At 55.4% G+C, this 19,050-nt stretch overlaps 1 protein-coding gene across 1 annotated transcript in view; it reads left to right on the forward strand.

Annotated features, from left to right (window-relative positions):
• Nucleotides 1–17,053, forward strand: part of OCRL (OCRL, inositol polyphosphate-5-phosphatase) — a 44,835-nt gene extending 27,782 nt beyond the window's left edge. Inside the window, exons 18-31 of the mRNA XM_017741001.1 lie at nt 1,561–1,677; nt 1,816–2,003; nt 3,336–3,447; nt 4,899–5,008; nt 5,947–6,082; nt 7,264–7,374; nt 7,677–7,842; nt 8,038–8,273; nt 11,674–11,697; nt 13,881–14,000; nt 14,228–14,312; nt 14,751–14,878; nt 15,438–15,549; nt 15,652–17,053. Coding sequence (XP_017596490.1) covers nt 1,561–1,677; nt 1,816–2,003; nt 3,336–3,447; nt 4,899–5,008; nt 5,947–6,082; nt 7,264–7,374; nt 7,677–7,842; nt 8,038–8,273; nt 11,674–11,697; nt 13,881–14,000; nt 14,228–14,312; nt 14,751–14,878; nt 15,438–15,549; nt 15,652–15,776 — 1,770 coding nt within the window. The 3' untranslated portion in view covers nt 15,777–17,053. The remainder of the gene's footprint in view (nt 1–1,560; nt 1,678–1,815; nt 2,004–3,335; nt 3,448–4,898; nt 5,009–5,946; nt 6,083–7,263; nt 7,375–7,676; nt 7,843–8,037; nt 8,274–11,673; nt 11,698–13,880; nt 14,001–14,227; nt 14,313–14,750; nt 14,879–15,437; nt 15,550–15,651) is intronic.
• Nucleotides 17,054–19,050: the final 1,997 nt, after the last annotated feature.

The raw sequence follows: 19,050 nt of genomic DNA on the forward strand, positions 1-19,050 counted from the left end.
TGTGCTTTGAAATAGAAATTTGTAAAAGTGGGGATCACAATACCTTTATCAAATAGGAGCTAGGTGCCAGGGAAGCATCAGGTTCAAATTCTCTACTTGTATTACCTTCTCATCCTGTAGTATAGAAGCCAGGTGTGTCCTGAGCTGGTAAACTAAATGAACAGCTTTTCCCTGAAGGAATAGATGATTTATGAAGTGAAATCTTCCAGATGCTGCTGCCTTGGGTCGGAATTGCTTCAACTGTGGCAGCAGGACTTTGTTCTGGCTGGTTTAGAGCAAGACATTGGTTTTATCTCTGCTGTGACAAACCTTTCTGCTGTGGGGACGAGTTCAGAATACATGAAGAGGTTTCCCCTTCCTCCTTAGCCCATGTGTTTGCTGTCACAGCCCATCCTGCTTGCTCTGAGCTAAGCTCAGGGGCAGGTGTTACAGGGAATGGAGCAGGGAAGAGAGCATCTTGCTGAACTGAGACCTATCAAGCGGAGCCAGGAGTCATGGCCTGAACTGCAGAGAGGCTCCTGCTCCCTCCCCTCCCTTTGCTTCACTTGAGTTTTGAGTGAATTTCTCCCACCTTGGTGAAAGGGAGAGCACAGGATATGGCTGAAGGAGGGGGAAGTGGCTGAAGCTGTAGATAAGGCTTGTGGTCACTTGCAAATTCTGCTCCTGCAGAGCAGAGTCAGTGCTGGGGCCTCGCAGCTGAATTCCCTGCTCTCAGCTTCTTTCCTCACGCCATAGACTTAATCCCAACACATGTGAATTTTTCTGTGCATAGAGGTGAGCATGCAGACTGTGCTCAAGCAGGTGAGGCCTGGTCGCTGTTTCAGAGTGGTGATACCACTGTTCTGGAGGTGCAGGAAGGTCACAGGCTGGGCAGTGTTGGCTTAGCACATGTAAAAGATCAGCAGCAGACCTGAGATCCCCACTGGGACAGGGCACATGAGCATGGTGTTAACCCCTGTGGGCTGAGCTCTGCAGGAGCAGGTCACTGCTCAGATCCAGAGAGGCCCTTTGGCTTTAGGGAACGAGTGTTTCCTGTAAATGAGTCAGCCTGTGTGGCTCAGAGATGCCTTTTGCTACCCCGTGCATCAGGCACGTCTGCCTCAGGGAAATAAGAGCATCTCTGTCCATTCCCCTCTGCACTGGAGTCTGGAGTAAGCCAAGGTGAGCTCTGACTCCCGCTGCACCTGCAGCCTCAGGACAGCCCCAGCTGTGGGCCTGGCTGGAGCACTCGGGGGCTTCCCTGCTTGTGCAGGTTGGAGCACGGCAAGGGTGAGACCTGGGGCACAAACCTGCTGCGTGTTTGTTCAGTTCCTCTTTGCCCACCCTGTTGTGTGGGAATGCAGTGAGCTCAGCACTGCTTACAGCTCCTGGGGGGTGACAGATGAACCCCAAGAACCCTGCTGTGGACAGGAGACCCTTTGGGTTCTGTTGTTGCAATTAGGGACTGAGTACAGAACATGAGGAACAGGGAGAGCAGAGCAGTAGAGCATCAGGCAGAGCAGATCAGAACTGCACTCCCACGGCTTCTCTGGGAACTCCGGATCCCGTTTATTTCTGCAGGTGCAAATGGTCCGCCTGGTTGGGATGATGTTGCTCATATTTGCTAAGAAGGATCATCTGAGCAATATCAGAGAGGTTGTGACAGAGTCTGTGGGCACAGGAGTCATGGGAAAGATGGTGAGTCACTGAGGCCAGCTTGTTGCTTCCCTGTAGCCATGCAAGAAGTGGCACAGTCTGGTTTGGTTCACCTGTGCCATCCCAGTCCCCTCCCTGTGCCTCACCTGCTCCAGCCCCACTGGTCCTTCCTGTCCCCAGGGCAACAAGGGTGGTGTGGCCATCAGGTTCATGTTCTACAACACCACCTTCTGTGTCGTCAACTCCCACCTGGCTGCCCACGTGGAGGACTTTGAGCGCCGAAACCAGGACTACAAGGACATCTGTGCCCGGATGAGCTTCATGATCCCCAGTGACAGCCTGTCTGAGCTCAACATCATGAAGCACGAGTGAGTTGTACCCTTGTGAAGTGGTGTCGAGCAACCCAAGTCAAGTCAGAATTGCAGCAACAGGAGGTTTCATGCAGATAAGTTTTCTGGCTTGATGAAATAATTTGAAGTCCCAAGGGCTGTGGTGTGCTGCAGTTCCTGCAGACAAACTGGTCACCTCCTTGCTGCGGTGCCTTGTGCACCCTGTCCCCAACATCCCTCTCCTTGCATTTGTGTGTAACTTCCTTTTCAGCAGGCCTAAGCAGAATACAAATGGTTGGTACTTCTGTAACTAATACTTAAACCATTTAAAAATGTAGAGTGGATTAGTACAGAGAAAAACTTCAAATATTAGATTATCCTTCATAATCCACTAATGGAAATGTTGAGGTTTGGCTATAAACAGGAAGAGCTTTGGTACTAGTGAGGGGTTTAAATTTTAATCTTTAAATGAAACTTTTATGGAGTAAAGAGCAAGTCCCATGAGTGTTTCTTAGGTGCTGATAACAAGAAGGCTATAGGCCTGTTTGGAGCCCTGGAGAGGAGCAGGGTGGGAGCGGGTGCTGGTGAGGTGTGGCTGATGGCTGAGATGGGAAACAATGCCCAGGAGGTTGTAAACTCCAGGAGCCTAAATCTGCTCCTGCTAATTCTGCATCAGGCGGTCTTGGCTCAGCAGGTGGTGCAGCAGTGGCCTGCTCTGGCTGAAGGAAAGGCAGTGAGAAAGCAACAGGTAAAAACAGGGTGTCACATGAGGGATAACCCTGCAGATACAGGTGCCTCACCTGTCCCACTGGCTGACAGGCTGGCTCTGCTTAATGAGCTCCACTGTTGCCCTCTTCTTAACATGAGAAGAGCCTCAATACCACCTGGATTTTGTGTGGTGTTGCTTCATTGGAGAGTCAGTGCTGTTCTCTGGCTTGTTTCATGCTGAGACAAATGCGTTACCTCCTACTAAACCAAGCCTTCAATCTTTTGGGAATTCCAGAGGAGATGGACTTAGTCCTGTATGATCTGCTGTCACTAGAAACTTCTCCTGTTGGGTTCAATCTTTAATGTCTCCTTTGTGTCTTCCACATGTCTCAGCCTTAATGTGGTTTACAAAAGGGAGCTGTTAACTGCTGGTCTGCTCCCAACGTTCTTCCCTGTGAGGGTGGGGAGGCCCTGGCACAGGGTGCCCAGAGAAGCTGTGGCTGCCCCATTCCTGGAATTGTCCAAGGCCAGGTTGGACAGGGCTTGGAGCAACCTGGTACAGTGGAAGTTGTCCCTTCCCATGGCAGAGGGCTGGAACAAGATGAGCTTTAAGCTCGTTTCCAAAGCAGACCATTTTGATTGTATGTGTATCTTTGTTTGCAGTGTTGTTATCTGGCTGGGAGACCTGAACTACAGGCTGTGTCTGCCAGATGCCAGTGAAGTGAAGAATCTCATCAGCAAGAACGAGCTTCAGAAGCTGCTGATGTATGACCAGGTCAGTGAATTCGCTCATGTTCGCCCCATCCCTGGGAGGTCACCTTGGTCTGCTTGGGAGGATCTGGCAGACATGGAGCTGGGGAAGGGGCTGGAGCACAAATCTGATGAGGAGCAGCTGGGGGGCTCAGCCTGGAGAAAAGAAGGCTCAGGGGGATGTTCTCTCTCTCTACAACTCCCTGAGAGGAGGGTGCAGCCAGGTGGGGGTTGGTCTCTTCTCCCAGGTAACAACTGGCAGGACAAGAGGAAACAGCCTCAGGTTGTGCTGGGAAAGGTTCAGGTTGGATATTAGGGAAATTTTTTTTATGGAAACTGCTGTCCAGGCATGGCACAGACTGCCCAGGGCAGTGATGTCCCTGTTCCTGGAGGGATTTAACAGACACGTAGATGTGGCACTTGAGGACATAGGTTAGTTGTGGCCTTGACAGTGCTGGGGGAACAGTTGGGCTCAATGGTTTTGGAGGGCTTTTCCAACCTACATAATTCAGTGACACACTGCAATAAGGGTGTGGACATAAACACAGACACTGGACCCCAACAGGGTGTGCTGGTTCCAACAACCCCCTAAACAAAGGGGATCCATGCTGGGGTAACTGAGTGACTCAGGCAGTCACTGTGTAAGTGTGTCTGTGTCTCAGTGCAGGAATTCTCTCTTAAGTACAAGCTACAAGCTGAACACAGGCATTTGTAACAGCAACAAAAGCTGCTGTGATCGGTGTTGTGGAAGAGGTATTGATTTGGAGCCCAGATCTGCTCAGCCAGTTTGACCTGAATTCTGTGCTGTCGCCTTCCCTGCTCGGCGCTTCCCTGCAGCACACAGAAACTGGCAGCAGGTGCCTTTTGGGTGAAGGGTTGCACCCGAGAAACATAAACATGAGCAGCAGTGGTGCAATATCACCTCTGACAGTTTCACAGGAAATTTGATTGATTGTCCTCTGTAGCTCATTTTTGCTGTACTGCAGAGCTTCGTGCAGGAAACAGCTGTAGCTCAGGTCTTAGTGAGGAAAACATCCAGGAGATTTTTCAGAAGGGGAAAGGAGCAAAGGAGGGTGGTGTCAGGTTGTCAGGTGAGTGCAATGCTGGAGGCTCTTGCTAAAATGACTGGTGGGGAAAGATTAGTGATGGCAATCTTAATCCTGAAAACTGATGAAGGCATTTAGTAATTAATATTTCCCTTAACTCTTATTTGATGCTGCCTGCGTGGTCTGGCGAGTGGTACCCATTTGTACTCGGTCTGTTTGGAAAACAGTCCACTTACGGGTTGAATTTTTACCACTGTTTAAGCTGTGAGGTCCGAGAGGCAGTTTGGGGATGTCTGTGAATCCCACAGAATGGCCACAGGCTGTAGTTGCTCTGCCTGTAGATTGCTCTCTTACACTGCTGTGGCAGGGGAGGGTTTCTTGGGTTTGGTTTGGGTTTTTTTCTTTTTAAAGCTTTCTTTTTCTGCTTTAGCTGAATATTCAGCGCACTCAGAAGAAAGCATTTGCAGATTTCATGGAGGGAGAAATTAAATTCATCCCCACGTATAAATATGACTCTAAAACAGATCGCTGGGACTCCAGGTACATTGGCTGCCACTGGGTGTATTTACCTGTGACATAAAACGTGTTTTCTCACAAAACTTGATTTCCTGCTTTCTAGAGCTGTGAATCCCTGTCAGTGTTATGTTTGGCCTTCCTTTCTTTCCCGCTTTCTGCCATAAGCAGCCCCTGTGTACATTGACCAGGGACATCCCTTAAACCTCTGTTGCTGCTGATCCTGCTGGATGAAGGCAGGTGAAGTGTGAGCTCAGGTGACCCTGCGCTGGAGGCTTTTTCTATTGCCAGGGACAGGCAAAGAGTATAAAAAAGGAATTGAAGAGCTAAGGAAATGGGCTCTCTGAGTCACCCTGTCCCCTGACTTGCACACCCACAGGGTGGCTGCACTGCGATAGCAGCTGTGGTTCCCACTTGGTGCCTCCCACAGACATGGCTGCGTCCGCTGCAGGGGCTGCTGCAGAGGGAGAAACTCCCAAGAAGGACTTTCAAACCATGTGGTGATTGAATTTGACTCTGCTGTGTTTATGAATCAGCGCAGTAGTTAATCTGAAGAAGGATAACCCAGGATTCAGGCTTCATAATGTGATAGTAATCACTGAGTAGAGTTTCCGTAGTGGAAACAGTATGAGTGGGTTGAATTGTGGGCAGAAAGGTCTGGCAGCAAAAAAAAAAAGTCATGTACTTGGGTCACAGCACACATGGGTTCAGGCTGTGGAAATGGGCTTGACTGAGGGTTATTTTGTTTCCTGGTGCTGGAAAGGATGGGAGTTTTATCTGCTGTGTTGGGAAAGGGGAGGAGAGCAGAAGAAATAACAGAATTCAAGTTGGGGTAAGTGATAGGAGTTCATCCCATCACTGCTGTGGTGATGTGGGTGGAGGGAATTGCCTTGTTGGGAAGAGGAACAGCTTGGATGGCTTGATAGGATTGTTGGATTCCCCTGGTAACCTGTTTTTCTTTGTAGTGGGAAGTGTCGTGTGCCAGCATGGTGTGATCGGATCCTTTGGAGAGGCGGGAACATCAATCAGCTTCGGTACTGCAGTCACATGGACCTCAAGACCAGTGACCACAAGCCCGTCAGCGCCCTTTTCCGCATCGGGGTAGGTTTGTGTGTACCTTGGGGCAGCATCCCAGCACTGCCCGGCATTCCAGGCATTGCTTTGGGAGGCGGTGATGGAGTCAGGGCACCTCTGCTAAGGCTGGTGCAAGAGCACAGGTGAGCCCAGCTGGGCCCTGCCTGCTGTGGGGGTGCTGCATCTGGCAGCACTGGAATGGGTGAGTCCCGCTGTTCCCTCCTCCACAGGGAGACACAGCAGCAGCCTGGGCCTGGCAGTACCTGTGCTGCATGGGATGTGTCATCTGGTTCACACCTGAACATCTTCAGTGGAGAGTGGCAGCAAATTTGGGTTTTCTGGTGCAGCAAATGGGGACACTTCATGTCCATTTTTGCTACCTCCTGCTCCCTGGGTGGCTCAGGTCTCACCAGAATGGGTCAGGTTGGAAGGGACCACTGTGGGTTGTCTGGTCCCACCTCCCTGCTCCAGCAGGGCCATCCCAGAGCACATGGCATGGGATTGTGTCTGAGCAGTTCTGGACAGTGAAGAAGTTCTTCCACATGTTCAGGTGGAACTTCTTGGGATCAGTTCCTGCCCGTTCCTCTTGTGCCATTGCTGGGCCCCACAGAGCAGAGCCTGGGCCCTGCTCAGAGCCCTCCCTGCAGACAGGGACAGACAGGGCTGAGGGCCCCTCTCAGCTGTGTCTCCTCTTGAGGGTGAACAGCCTCAGCTCCTTCAGCCTTTCCCTGTGAGGGAGATGCTCCAAGCCCTTCAGCATCTCTGTAGCTTTTGCTGGCCCTGCTCCAGGCGCTCCATGTCTCTCCGGTACTGGGGAGCTCAGATCTGGATATAGCACTCCATGTGTGCCTCACCTGGGCTGAGTAGAATATGCTGAATCTGTTTAAAGAAAAGCCTTTCTCCTTTCCCTCTGGAGAATCATGAGGAATGCTGCAGCATGCCAATGCCGTCCCACAGAGGTCACCTCCCGTGATCTCCCAGGTGTGTGACCAGTGGCCAGACAGATGCTGGTAACATCTGCAGGGGTGAAATCTGTGTAAAGTTGCAGATGCAGCTTGGGGCTGCACCCACGTGTGTGAGTTCTCAGCCTTCCAGCTGCACAAGCCAGTGCTTAGAGAAATAATTCACTTCTGCAGTTTGCTCATGATCAAGAGAGTTCCTGTGAAAGCCAGTCAGAAGCTTTGCTGAGTGTTTTTTCTCTCCCACAGGTTAAGGTTGTGGATGAGCAGAAGTATCGGAAGCTGTTCGAAGACATTGTTCGTATAATGGACAGGATGGAGAATGACTTTCTTCCTTCCCTGGAGCTGAGCAGGAGAGAGGTGAGGATGAAACTGGAGTCATTGGAGTCACTGTCCAAGCACAGCAGCCTTCAAAGTGCCAGAACTACTTCCAAAGACTTTGGTTCAATAAACTGGATTATAGGAAATTGAACTCCATCCTTTATCATATGATCAGGAATTGGGTTAAAGAGGACATGTTGTCTTGGCTCCTTGGCAGGACTTCTGTGAGGAATTCTGCACTGGGTGGGCTCCTCGCAGCCATGGGGGGGCCACTGCAGAGTCTGGGGGCCATATCCTGGCCACTAATATCACTTATCACTTGATTTCTCTTTGCTCTGCAGTTTGAGTTTGAGAACGTGAAGTTCCGTCAGCTGCAGAAACAGAAGTTCCAGATTACCAATAACGGGCAGGTCACCTGTCACTTCTCCTTCATCCCAAAGCTCAATGACAGCCACTACTGCAAGCCATGGCTTCGGGCCGAGCCTTGTGAAGGTTACCTGGAGCCAGGTGAGTGTACTGCTGCAGACCCCCCATCCCATCTCCATGTAGTCCTTCCTGTCTTTCCTGTGTCCCACCTTTCTTGCCATCAGTCTTGTCTGTGTGTCTTGTCTGTTGTGGCCTTTGTCCCTGCCACTGTATGTTTGTCCTTGTCATCCCCTTTTGGAGTGTCCATGTGCTCTTGAGAGCTCCGGTGTGTTGCAGACGAGAGCACAGAAATCTCCCTGGATGTGTACGTCAGCAAGGACTCAGTCACCCTCCTGAACTCTGGTGAGGATAAAATCGAGGATATTCTTGTCCTGCACTTGGACCGAGGGAAGGACTATTTCCTGACCATCAGTGGGACCTACCTGCCCAGCTGCTTTGGCACCTCGCTCGAGGCCTTGTGCCGGATGAAGCGACCAATCCGAGAAGTTCCAGTCACCAAACTCATAGACCTGGTGAGTTCTGAAGCAGCTCTTTTAACCCAGAGAGGCCTGATTCCCTTCTGACTGCTCCCAAAAGCAGGAGTAGTGCCTGCAGTTCGGGTTGGCTGTGCTGGCTCTGAGCTGAGCAACTTCACAGAGCTTGAGGTGCTCTTTTATTCTTCCCTTCTACCCCAGCCAATGGCTTTTGACAGCCTGTACTTTATCCCTTTTTCCTGAGTAGGCTCATCAAATATTGTTTGATGGGACAAAAAAGTGATCCCAGCACCTCATGTTGGTGTTACTGGTGCTGGCAGGCTCAGCTGAGTGGCACTACTGTGTCATAAGAGATGTGATTGAGGTCCTCTCCTCCATGGTACCAGGGCTACTTCTGCCGTGATGAGTGCCCTGGGAGCCTTTTCCTTCTGGATGCATTCCTACTGCTCAGGGGAAGGAGCAAGCAGAAGCAGGAGGACTGAAGGAAGTCTGTGGTGTGGGTGTGGGGTGCTGAAGGATGCAGCTCACAGATGAGCAGCGTCACGGCCTCTCTGGCCATTTCCTCACACACCAACCACAGTGAGAGAGATAAGCCTTGGGTGAGAGATAACTCATCAGTGAGAGGTCTCTCTGTGGTGCAGCAAACTGTTCCTCCCCCCAGCCTTTGCCAGCCCCCAGCATCAATATTGCTCCTCCCAAAGCTCGTTGTGTGCGTGAGAGAGGGTGTAGTTGTGCCCTAGTCACGTCTTGTCCTTTGGCTACTGTCATAACTGTTTCTGGGGTTAAGTCCCATTTTGGGGATGTAATTCTGATTTCCAGGCTGGTTTCATTCATCTTTCCTTACTGCCTTACCTGGCTGTGTTCCAGTGAGGTGCAGCAGCTCCTGGGTGCCAGTTCATGTCCCCATTCGTGTTCAGCCAGGAGAGTCATTTCCTTCCGTCCACCTGAAAGCTCAGCCCCATTGTTTGAGTCTCTCTGCCATGTGATACCTTTCCTCTCTTCTCCTATCTCACAGTTTCACCTTTACATGAGGGGCTTTTTATCCAGTAAGCTGCTGCTTTTCCACCTCTGTGGATTTTCCAGCTTCCACTCCCATTGCTTCCACATTTTCTCTTTCCTTCAGCAGTTGTCCGGTGCCTCTCCCTGCCTCCTCCAGTTCCCATCTTTTTTGTAGGTATCTACTTTTCTCACAAGTTCAGTATACAGAAAAGTCAGTTTTATACCAGAATTTTGACTTTGTAACACACAGTCAGGCTAGGCAGGATCAAGGTGGCAAGATACAGTGTTTGCCTCCTCAGGTCAAGCAACTGATCCAGGCTTCAGGCTCCTCAGATTTCTCAGGATTTGGTTGAAAGTCACTCTTGTTCTAGAAGTGGGTCTGGAACATTTCACTGGCCTTGGTTGCTTTTCCACCTGCTTCTTCCGGCTCAGCACCAGCTTCTTGCTTGATACAGAGGAACTTGGGGCCCCGACTCTTGGCTCTGCTCTCACAGACACACTGTTAGATCTGTAAGAGTACCTGGAGGATTCTTCTCCTTCCTTTACCTATAGATTTCTTTCTCCTGTTATTCAGTGAAACATCTAGAAATACAGGAGTAAAACGATCAGCAAAGAGCACCTGCCCCAGTGTCCGCAGCAGGGACACAGCTCCCCTTATGGACACAGGGGATATTTTAAGGTTTTTGATTCTGATTTTACCTGTGAGCTGAGAAATCCTTGGAGCCAGGCCAAGCTGAGAGCACTTAGTGCCTGGTGGTGGTGCAGGTCCTGCCTGCCCTGCAACCTGGAGCATTTGGGTGCAGTTCCGCAAATTTTGGTGCTGCTCAGGCTGTGTGAGGCTGGCACTGTCTGTGCCTTAAGAACCTCCTGCAGTTGCAGGGTGTTAGGGCTCATCCTTCACTGCATCCAGTGTTTTCCTCAGCCTGGCTAGACTTCGTCTGTGGTTTTCAGTGGAGAGAGGTGTGGAGACTCAGTCACTAAGGGGCTGAGGTAGGTGGGTGCAGGGTAGCACAGTGTAGATGGGAGTTTGTGTGGGAATGGCTCTCCTGGTTCTCCCAGGAGAGAGACACTGACACGGCTGCTGTCACTGGAGCACCTCTCCTTTGGGATTTCAGTATTAGTGTCATCCTGTTTTTTCTTGAGATCCTGCTGTGGGTTTTAAAAGGCCTCTCGAAGAACCCCTGTCAGGAACAGGTGAATCTTGTGGAGCAGATTGTGCTGAAGTCTCAACATTAGGGAGAAATTGTTCCCTGTAAGGGTAGGGAGGCCCTGGCACAGTTTGCCCAGGCTGTAAGGGGCTTGGAGTAAACTGGGATAGTGCAAGATGTCCCTGCCCATCTCAGGGGGTGGAACAAGATGAGCTTTAATGTCCCTCCCAACCCAAACCATTCTGTGATTCTGTGGAGAGGTGAGCAGCCAGGCTCAGGTTGGGGGGTGAGGCTGGAGATGACTCACCCATTACAAAACGTGCAGGTGGCTGTCTGCCCTCCCAAACCTGTGACCGTGTGCCTCCCCCTGTGCCTCAGGAGAGAAACCTGTGCCAGCTCCTGTTCTGAGCAAGCTGTTCCCGGGAAGAGGCCAGTCTGTTGTGGCTCTGTTAGAGCTCAGGGAGCCCCCAAAGCAAGCAGGCACTGCAGAGGCCACGGGGACCCTGAGATGCCACTCCCTCCTGGTGTCCCTGTGCCATGGGAGCTGCAGCTGCTCCTGGCTCGGCCTGGAGTGCACTGGGGCTGTTCCCACCCTGAGAGGTTGATCTGCCAAGGCTCAGCATGGACAGCCGGCTTCCGTTCCCTCCTGCAGACCCCATGAGCCGTGTGCAGCCGGCCCTGGCTGTACAGGGATGGCTGTTTGGGGATGCTGAGGGCTTGGCTGTGCTGCCGGAGGGCTTGGCACACTCCTCTCTGTACTGTGCTAATGCTCTTAGGCTGCAGCAGCAGCAGCCGGGTTTGAGCACAAACCCTCATTTCCCTGACCGTACCCAAAGCTGCTTAGGGGCCCTGTGAGCTCCACAGCTGCCACACGCTCAGAAACACAGATTTAGCCCAGGGAATGTTTTATCTCTGGCCTGGTCACAAGGGAAGATGGCTGAAATAACAGAGGGACAGTGATTCTGACCAGGGAACTTCTTCCTGGCAGACATGTCTCACCTGCCCATGGCCCAGCTGTTGGCCAGTGAACGGCACTGTCCAAGCCCCTTGGAGGGGTTTCCAGAAATCCTGACGACGTTGTGCATCATGTGAGCGGGATTGTTGCTAATTGGCAGGCAAATCTCTCACCAGGTTTAATTTTGGCCATGTCAGCAAAATGTGTGAAGGACCTGGTGTTCAGTGGGTTCTTATAATGCAAATTAGGCTTCTGCTTAATCAGAAGAGTTGATCCAAGAGTGCTTTCTCCCTCTTAACCACACTTTTTCCTCTCCTCTCTTTCCTGCTGCTCTCAGGAAGAAGACAGCTTCTTAGAAAAGGTAACACAAGCAATTGCTGTGTGGCAGTCTGCTTCTCAGTGGTGTGTTTGTAAAGAATGAGAGCTTTTCCCCTGTTTTCTGTGGCAGAGGGAAGGGGAGGGGAGCACAGAGGGGACACTGCCAGCAAAGCTTCTTAGCACAGCTGTGGGCTGGATGAGAGCACAGAGAAGCACATAGTGACCCCGGATCCAAGCTCAACTGAGATGTTAAAGCTTACCAAATTTGCTTTGGGGAAAAAAATTACTCTCCTGATCCTGACAGCAGTGCTGGATATTCCCAAAAAGATTGGCAGCCTTTGACAGACCAGAGATAGCTCTGACCATAAGGTAGAATTCACAACATCCTCTCAGACCTGTGGGAGGAGGGCTGGAGTAGGAAACTCAGGTCTTTTGTTCCTTCCATCTTGTTGTGTCCCTGTGGAGGCCGAGGGAGGGCCTTGTGCAGGAGGTGGATGTTTCTGTGCCTCCTCGAGCAGTGGAGCCGGGGCTGCTGGCTCTGATGGCCACAATGCCCGAGCGGGATCACTGCTTCTCTTGGCACCCGTGCTCGGTGCTGGAGCCAAGAAAGGAAAGCATGTCCTTGGAAGAGCAAGTGGGAGATGTTGGGGGTGTTCCTGCTCTCCCTGCGCTGCCTCTGACATTTGTAACTTGTTTGAGCTGGTTCTGTGCTGGCTTCCCGGTCCGAGGGAGTTGTTCCTCCCTGGGCTGTCAGCGCAGCGGCAGAGTGAAACAGGAGAGGGAAGGAATGTTCCCTCTCTTAAGAGGGGATCGAGCTCCCGTGTTTAACCGCATGAAGCACAGTCTCCTCCTGGCAGAGGAGAAGGGAGGGATGTGGTGCCATCCTTCTGGGAGCACATTCCCGTGGGAAGGACGTGGCCGTGCCTCCCTTCCTCACACGCGGCAGGAGAGGGCGCCCGGGGCCCGGCCAACGCGCACCCGCCTCCTGCTCCTGCTCCTGCTCCTCCTCCCTTCCTTCCCCTCTGCCCCGAGGCACTTCGAGCCTTCTCTTCCCTGAGAACCTGGGATCTCCTGCATGGGGGTCTCCACAGCTCTCCCAACCATGCCAAGGGCTGCTCCAGCGCTTGGCTCCAGCGATGCCCTGGCACAGGGGGTTTCTGTGGAAGAGCCTCAGCCCTGGAAGAGTGTCCACAGCCCTGGGAGAGGGTCTGCAGCTCTCCCCCTTTCCCTCTTAGAGGAATTCTCTATTGCTCTTGCCTGACACCCTGCTTCCCGACCTTCCCAGTGGATGTGGCTGGGCAAGGCAGCCGTGACTCCTCATCTGCCAGTGGGGTCAGACCTAGTGCTGTGCAGGGCAGAGCTATGCTGTGCCGTGTGGCAAGTGGGGCTACTGCCTGTGCCACCAGGGCTCGTGTCAACCCAGGGTGTCTGGGGGCATATTGGGGAAGCTGCCCCCAGCTGCTGGCAGTGGCTGTGTGTGCTGCAGGGACAGCTATGCCAGTTGTCGCCTCAGCTGCAGTGAAGTGCTTTCTGTGTGGCTTGTGGACTCCTCTGCTGGTGGCGGGGTCGTGTTCCTGCTTGTGCTGGTTCCTGGGTGCTCTGGGAGGGCTGGGCATGGCTTCCTCCTTGGAGGTCACAGGAATGTGAGTGATGGTGAAGTGAGAGTAAAATCCAGAATGTGGATCCGGTTAAAGCCTGGTGTGATGGAGACATCTGAGCCATGGAGCTCGTCAGCTGCTCCACATGAGTAAGCAGGAGCTGTGACCCTGGTGGTGTGTGCTCAGCGAGACCTCTCCTTGGGAAAATCAGGGAAGAAACTTCAGGAATCAGGACGGTTCCAGAGCCCTGAGAGCAGCCATGGCTGGAGCACACCTGGAGTCAGGGGAGACGTGGGATGAGCGGGGCCGGGGCTGGGCTCCCCAGCGCGGCAGCTCCCGCGGCACAAGGGCTGCGGGGTGGGAGCTGGGATGGGGCCGGGGCACCGTGGGCAGCCAGAGCCCCCTCCCGGGGGGCTGAGGGGGCTGGGGCTGTTGGAGAGACCGGGCAGGTTGTTCCATGGGGCAGCAGGAGGGAGAGGAGCCGGGGCCTGTGGAGCAATGGCTGGTGCTGTGAAAGTGAGTCAGGTCTGGAGCACCCCAGGGTCCTGCTGAAAAAAAAACCAGGGACTAAGGGCCTGAGACAGCAGGGACTAAGATTTCCCTGAGCCCTTGTGTGCTTTCTCCCCAGGAGAAATCCATCCTGCAGATGGGCTCCCTGGACAGCGAGGAGGCAACTGAGGTGCCACTGCAGGTGCCAAAGGAGATCTGGCTCTTGGTGGACCACCTATTCAAGCATGCCCTCCACCAGGTGAGAGGGATGGAGAGGGAGAGGGCCTCTGCCACACTGGAGCTCTCCTGGTGACCTGGTTCCTCACAAGCACCTGGGGATCAACTCGAGTTTGGTGTTTACAGGACAGGGCTTTTCCCTGTGCTCAAGGCACTGGCTGGGTGTCCCAGGCTGCTCCTTCCAGTCACCATGTGCCTCAGCCTTTGTGGGGAAGGTGACTTTATCCATCACTGTGCTGTTTCTGACAGGAGGACCTGTTCCAGACTCCAGGCATGCAGGATGAGTTGGAGCAGATCATTGAGTGCCTGGACACCAGCATTCCTGAGACAATCCGTATCCTTCCGTGGTGGATCTCAGCTCTGCTGGGAGGGTTCGCTCTCACGAGAACTTGTCTGTCATCTTTACCTGGCAGGGATGGGCTCCCCTTGGTCCCCCCACAACCTCTCTGAAAGCTGAATCTGTGCTGGCCAAAGCAGCCAGGGGGCTCTGGAAGATTCTGCAGGGCTGTGCCAAGTGCAGGAGCTGGGATACTGAGGAGCATGGTCTGGAGAAGAGGCTAATGGAGCAGGGGGCTCCTGTGCAGCCAGAGGGTGGGAAACGCAGTGCAGGGTGGATGGAGCAGTGTTTTTCATGGATGCGAGACAGTGGAGGAGAAGGCGGAGGAGGAGAGGTTAGACAGGCAGGGAAGTTGCATGACCTCCAAGGAGATGAGCATCTGGAGAGGGAGGGGATCTTTCTGCTCAGCATGACCCTTGATTCCCAGCGGTCCAGCGGGCAGTAATCACTCTGTGGCTGAGGCTCTCCTCATCTTCCTGGAGGCTCTGCCGGAGCCTGTGATCTGCTATGAGCTGTACCAGCGGTGCCTGGATGTGTCCCACAGCAGCCGGCTGTGCCGACAGGTGCGGGGCTGTGCCGGCGTGTGGGGCTGCTGCCGTGGGCTGTGCCGTGGCCCTGGGCCCTGCTCCCTACCCAGGGGCTGGCAGTGGCTCTGGGAGAGTAGGCAGCTCTTCCAAAGAGACCCCAAGTGAGCCCTGTCTCACCCCGAGCACCTGGGGAACAGGAGCCTGAGGGAGGGGCTGAGCCTCCCCTGGTCCTGAGGGCTTGAGCACCTGCTCAGAGCTACAATTCCTGTCCTTCCATGGAGGACTGTGCATGGCTCTTAACAGCTGGTGGGGCAGCAGGCCAGGCCAAGCATGTCCCTGGGCAGAGGGGGAAGTTTTGGGGCGGTGAGAGCTGGGATCTGACTGGAAACAAGCAGGAAGCAGCCCCAGGGCAGTGGGGGCTTTTTCCTGGTGATACAGCTTTCCTTGAAGCAGTGTCACCAGGAGCCACAGCCCACAAGTGCCATCAGCACTGGGCTGCAGCTGTGGGTAAGTTGCTCTGGAGCCCGGAGTGCTGCGTGTGCCCAGGCTGCAGTGGTGGGAGCTGGGAGAGCTTCCTGACACCATTTCCTGGCAGGTGATCCTTCAGCTGCCGAGCTGCCACCGCAATGTGTTTCGGTACCTAATGTCCTTCCTCCGGGAGCTGCTCAGGTACTCGGACGACAACAACGTCAGTGCCACCATGATCGGTGAGTGTTGTTCCTCTGCAGCCCTTGCTTCATCCCAGCCTCCTCCTGCACCTCCCAAGGTCTTTGTTCCTCACCAGTGATGGATTTTCCCTGCCTCCACAGCTGCCCTGTTCTCCAGCCTCCTCCTGCGCCCTCCGCCCAACCTGATGGCCAGGCAGACCCAGCAGGACCGCCAGCGTGCCATCAACTTCCTCTACAGCTTCCTGCTCACCGGGGACGAAGAATGACTCCTGCCGTGTGCCAAAGCCAGAGCCTGTGCTGCAGCCAGGCCTCTCACAGCTCCGAGGGGTAAAGGCTCGAAGCTCTCCAAGTGCCGTGTTTACAGTCGGAAGGGACGCGTTCCCCCTCCCTGCCATGCCACACCTCACACTGCAGAGGACCTGCACGCTCATTGCACTGCCATCCACCGCTGGAGCCTCCGGCTTGGGTGCGGGAGCCAGGTGGATCTGTCGATAGCCGAGCACTGTGCCAGCGCCCATCGTCCCGTGGCAGTATCACCAGCTCCCCCAGTCACGCTTCTCTCTGTGTCACACCCATCTCCCAAGAGCTGCTGTGGAGAAGGGTGGGGATGGCTGGTGCTCTCGGAGGCCGTGGCACACGCGTCCCTCCGGTGCCGGGTGCATGTGCTGGTGCATACACCGCCCCAGACTGCTGTGGGACATGTGCCACCTTCTGCCACACAGCCCTGCCAGCCCTGATGCCGTCACTGTGCTATGGACCGTGCTGACCCAGGAAGGTTGTTCGAACGTTCAGCCTCTCCCCTTCAGCAGGGCCTTTCCCCTCTCCCCTCCCTCCCAGGACACAGGGCCCTGGCACACGGGTCTGTCCCTGCACCCCTCGTTCTGCCCTCAGTATCTTGTCCCTTCCGTGCCCCAGCTTCCCCTAGGGACACAGGATCGTGGGTGGCTCATAGTGGCCAGGGTCAGGCAGAGCCATGAGCTGCCCTCTGCGCCTCCTGGGCTCTCCTGTGCATCTTCAGCTGTTCCTCCAGCCCAGCCTACAGTGTGGGGGTAGGACAGGCTTGGGTGACTAGGTGCCACTGGATGGAGTCCATTCTCTCCTCCCCAGGGTGCTAGCAGAGGGTGCAGGTTTGGGGGGTGAAGGGAGCCAGAAATGCTCCTTGGGGGCCAGAGGAGCAGCTGGGGGGCTGTGCTGGGGGGCTGCAGTGCAAGGGTGACGTACAGCGGGCTGAGGGCACAGCCCTCTGTGGGGGTGGTGACTGAGGGAACAAGAGTGGCCTGTCCCACTGAAACACTAAGAGGCCTGTGGGGCCATTTGGCCTCAGGTGCGGGAGGCCAAAGCCAAGGGGAGGGGGCTGCAGTCATAGAGCCCCGCCAGTGCCTGGGCTTAGCCCAGGGTGTCGTGTGGCCCTGCGGTCCCTGTGCACAGCCTGGGCTGCCGTGGGCTCCCTTCCCTTCTGCCTTTTTCTTTTCCTTAAAATTTTTAAATTACATAATTTATTGGGAAACCGTTCGTTCCAAATAAACCTCCATTGTGCAAGGCCTGGGGGTTGCACCGGGCCCCCCTTACGCAGCTCTGCACCACCACGGAGCCCTGGCCAGAGCTCCAGGCCCGCTCCAGGGGCAGCCGAGGGCTGGGCTCTCCCCCAGCCACTCCAGCAGTGTGCTGGGCACAGCTGGGGACAGGGGCAGAGGGTCCCATGCCGCTGTTTCCTGCTGGCTGAGCTCCTGGGTGCACCCCTGATGTGCTGACACCGTCAGCCCAGCGCCGGTGGCCTGTCCCGCAGTGGGTGGTGGCATGTGCCACACTGGGATGGCGATGGCACTGGCTCTGGCCAGGGCAGTGGGTGCAGCAGGGTGCTGGTGCCCTGTGTGGCACACGGCTTTGGCAGCCCTGGGCACTGATGCCTGTGGTGCCCGAGGCGCTGCTGGGCCAGCGAGGGGAGCGGTGATGGAGAAAGCCCGCACGTCCTGCCGCAGGAAATGGCAGCCGGTGTCATCTCCATCTGCTTCCTTCCGGCTCCTTGGGAGCAGGGCTGTGCCTGGGCAGCTGCTCCCGTGCTGTCACGGAGGGGACCAGCGCAAGGTGCCGGCATTGTTCCCGCAGCAGCCACATTCCTGCCACTGCCGGCGGAAATGCCGGAGCGAGCGAAGGCCTGATGCTCCCTGGGGATGGGACAAAGCCTAGGCCTGCCCATCCTCCTCCTTGGGAGGGCACAGGGATCCTTGTGGGGGACCCTGGAGGCTGTTGGGGTGCAGCTCCGGGGGTCTCACACATGCATCAGCCCACCAGGAACATGGGCACTGAGGGATGCTGGTGGTGCCCAGATGGTGGGGAGGGAGGAGCTGGTGGTGTCCCACAGCCACACCGAGCATCCCTTGCCAGCTCTGGGTGGGCGGTGAGCTCTCCCCCCCCCAGGGGCATCCAGAGGTCCCCAAGGACCGCAGGGCTCCTGCGACTGCTGCAGCCCTCTCCCAGTGCCCCTTGCATCCCTGCCAAGTGAGCTGGGACCTGCAGACCCCGTCCTTGCCCTGCCGGGACAGACCCTGCTTGCACACACAGGAGCAGGACTGCCCTGTGCCCACTGCCCATGTCCCCAGCACTGCCCTGTGCCCACTGCCCACTCTGCCCCAGCTCCCTGTTGCAGTGCAGGGGCTCTGGCACTGCCGTGGCACACGGGGCACAGGGAGCACGGCCGAGCTCAGCAGCTCCCACCTGCCTGCGGGCAGCAGGCCAGGCCAGGAAGAGCCAGAGATTCCTTAGGTCTCCTGGCTCAGAAGCTTTTCCTCCTTCCATGCTGGCCACAGCCCAACCGGGAGGTCCTCCCTGGCCTCCTCCTTCCAGGCTGGGGCAGGAGGGCTGGGGTCAGGGCTCAGCTGTGCAGCCCCTGGCCACAGCCCAAGCACTTGGGGCTGGGCGATGCCTGGGGGATGTGGGACATCGCTGCCTTGTTGGCACGGCCGTGGCAGTCGCTCCTCAGGTCTGCTGGGCCCCCCACTGCCTGTCCTGCCCATGCCCAGGCAGGGACCTCACCAAATTTCTTGGGCAAGGTGCCTGCTGCTGCAGCTGGGGAGGCAAACCACGGGCATTGAGGAGTGGTTTGAAGTGCAGGGGGAGAGCACTCCCAGTTCAAACCAGTAGCAGCAGCACCGTAGGCTGGCAATGGAGGAATGATAACCCCCCCAGCATCCCAGAGCTGGAGCTGGGGGCATCTGGGAGGGACTGTGGCTGGGGCACCATGTCCCAGCTCTGGGAGGCTGCTGGAGCAGGAAAACTGGGCATGAGGGCCAGGACAGGACTGGGCAGTGAATGGGCAACCCTTGTGCACCCACGCAGACCATCATGGGGGCACCAGCAGTGGCTCCTGGGGGCTTTGTGGGGTGGCTGGCAGTGGCTGATGGGGTGGCCAGCAGGGGTGAAGGTGTGTGGCAGTGGCTTCTGGGGTGGCTGTGAGGCAGGGTGAGGGTGGCAGGGCCTTCCAGGGCCCGCGGGTGGCAGTCGGTGGCTCGCAGGCCCTGTGGGTGGCAGTCGGTGGCTCGC

The sequence above is a fragment of the Corvus brachyrhynchos genome, unplaced genomic scaffold, assembly GCF_000691975.1.
Source record: "Corvus brachyrhynchos isolate BGI_N302 unplaced genomic scaffold, ASM69197v1 scaffold351, whole genome shotgun sequence".
Taxonomy (NCBI): Eukaryota; Metazoa; Chordata; class Aves; order Passeriformes; family Corvidae; genus Corvus; species Corvus brachyrhynchos.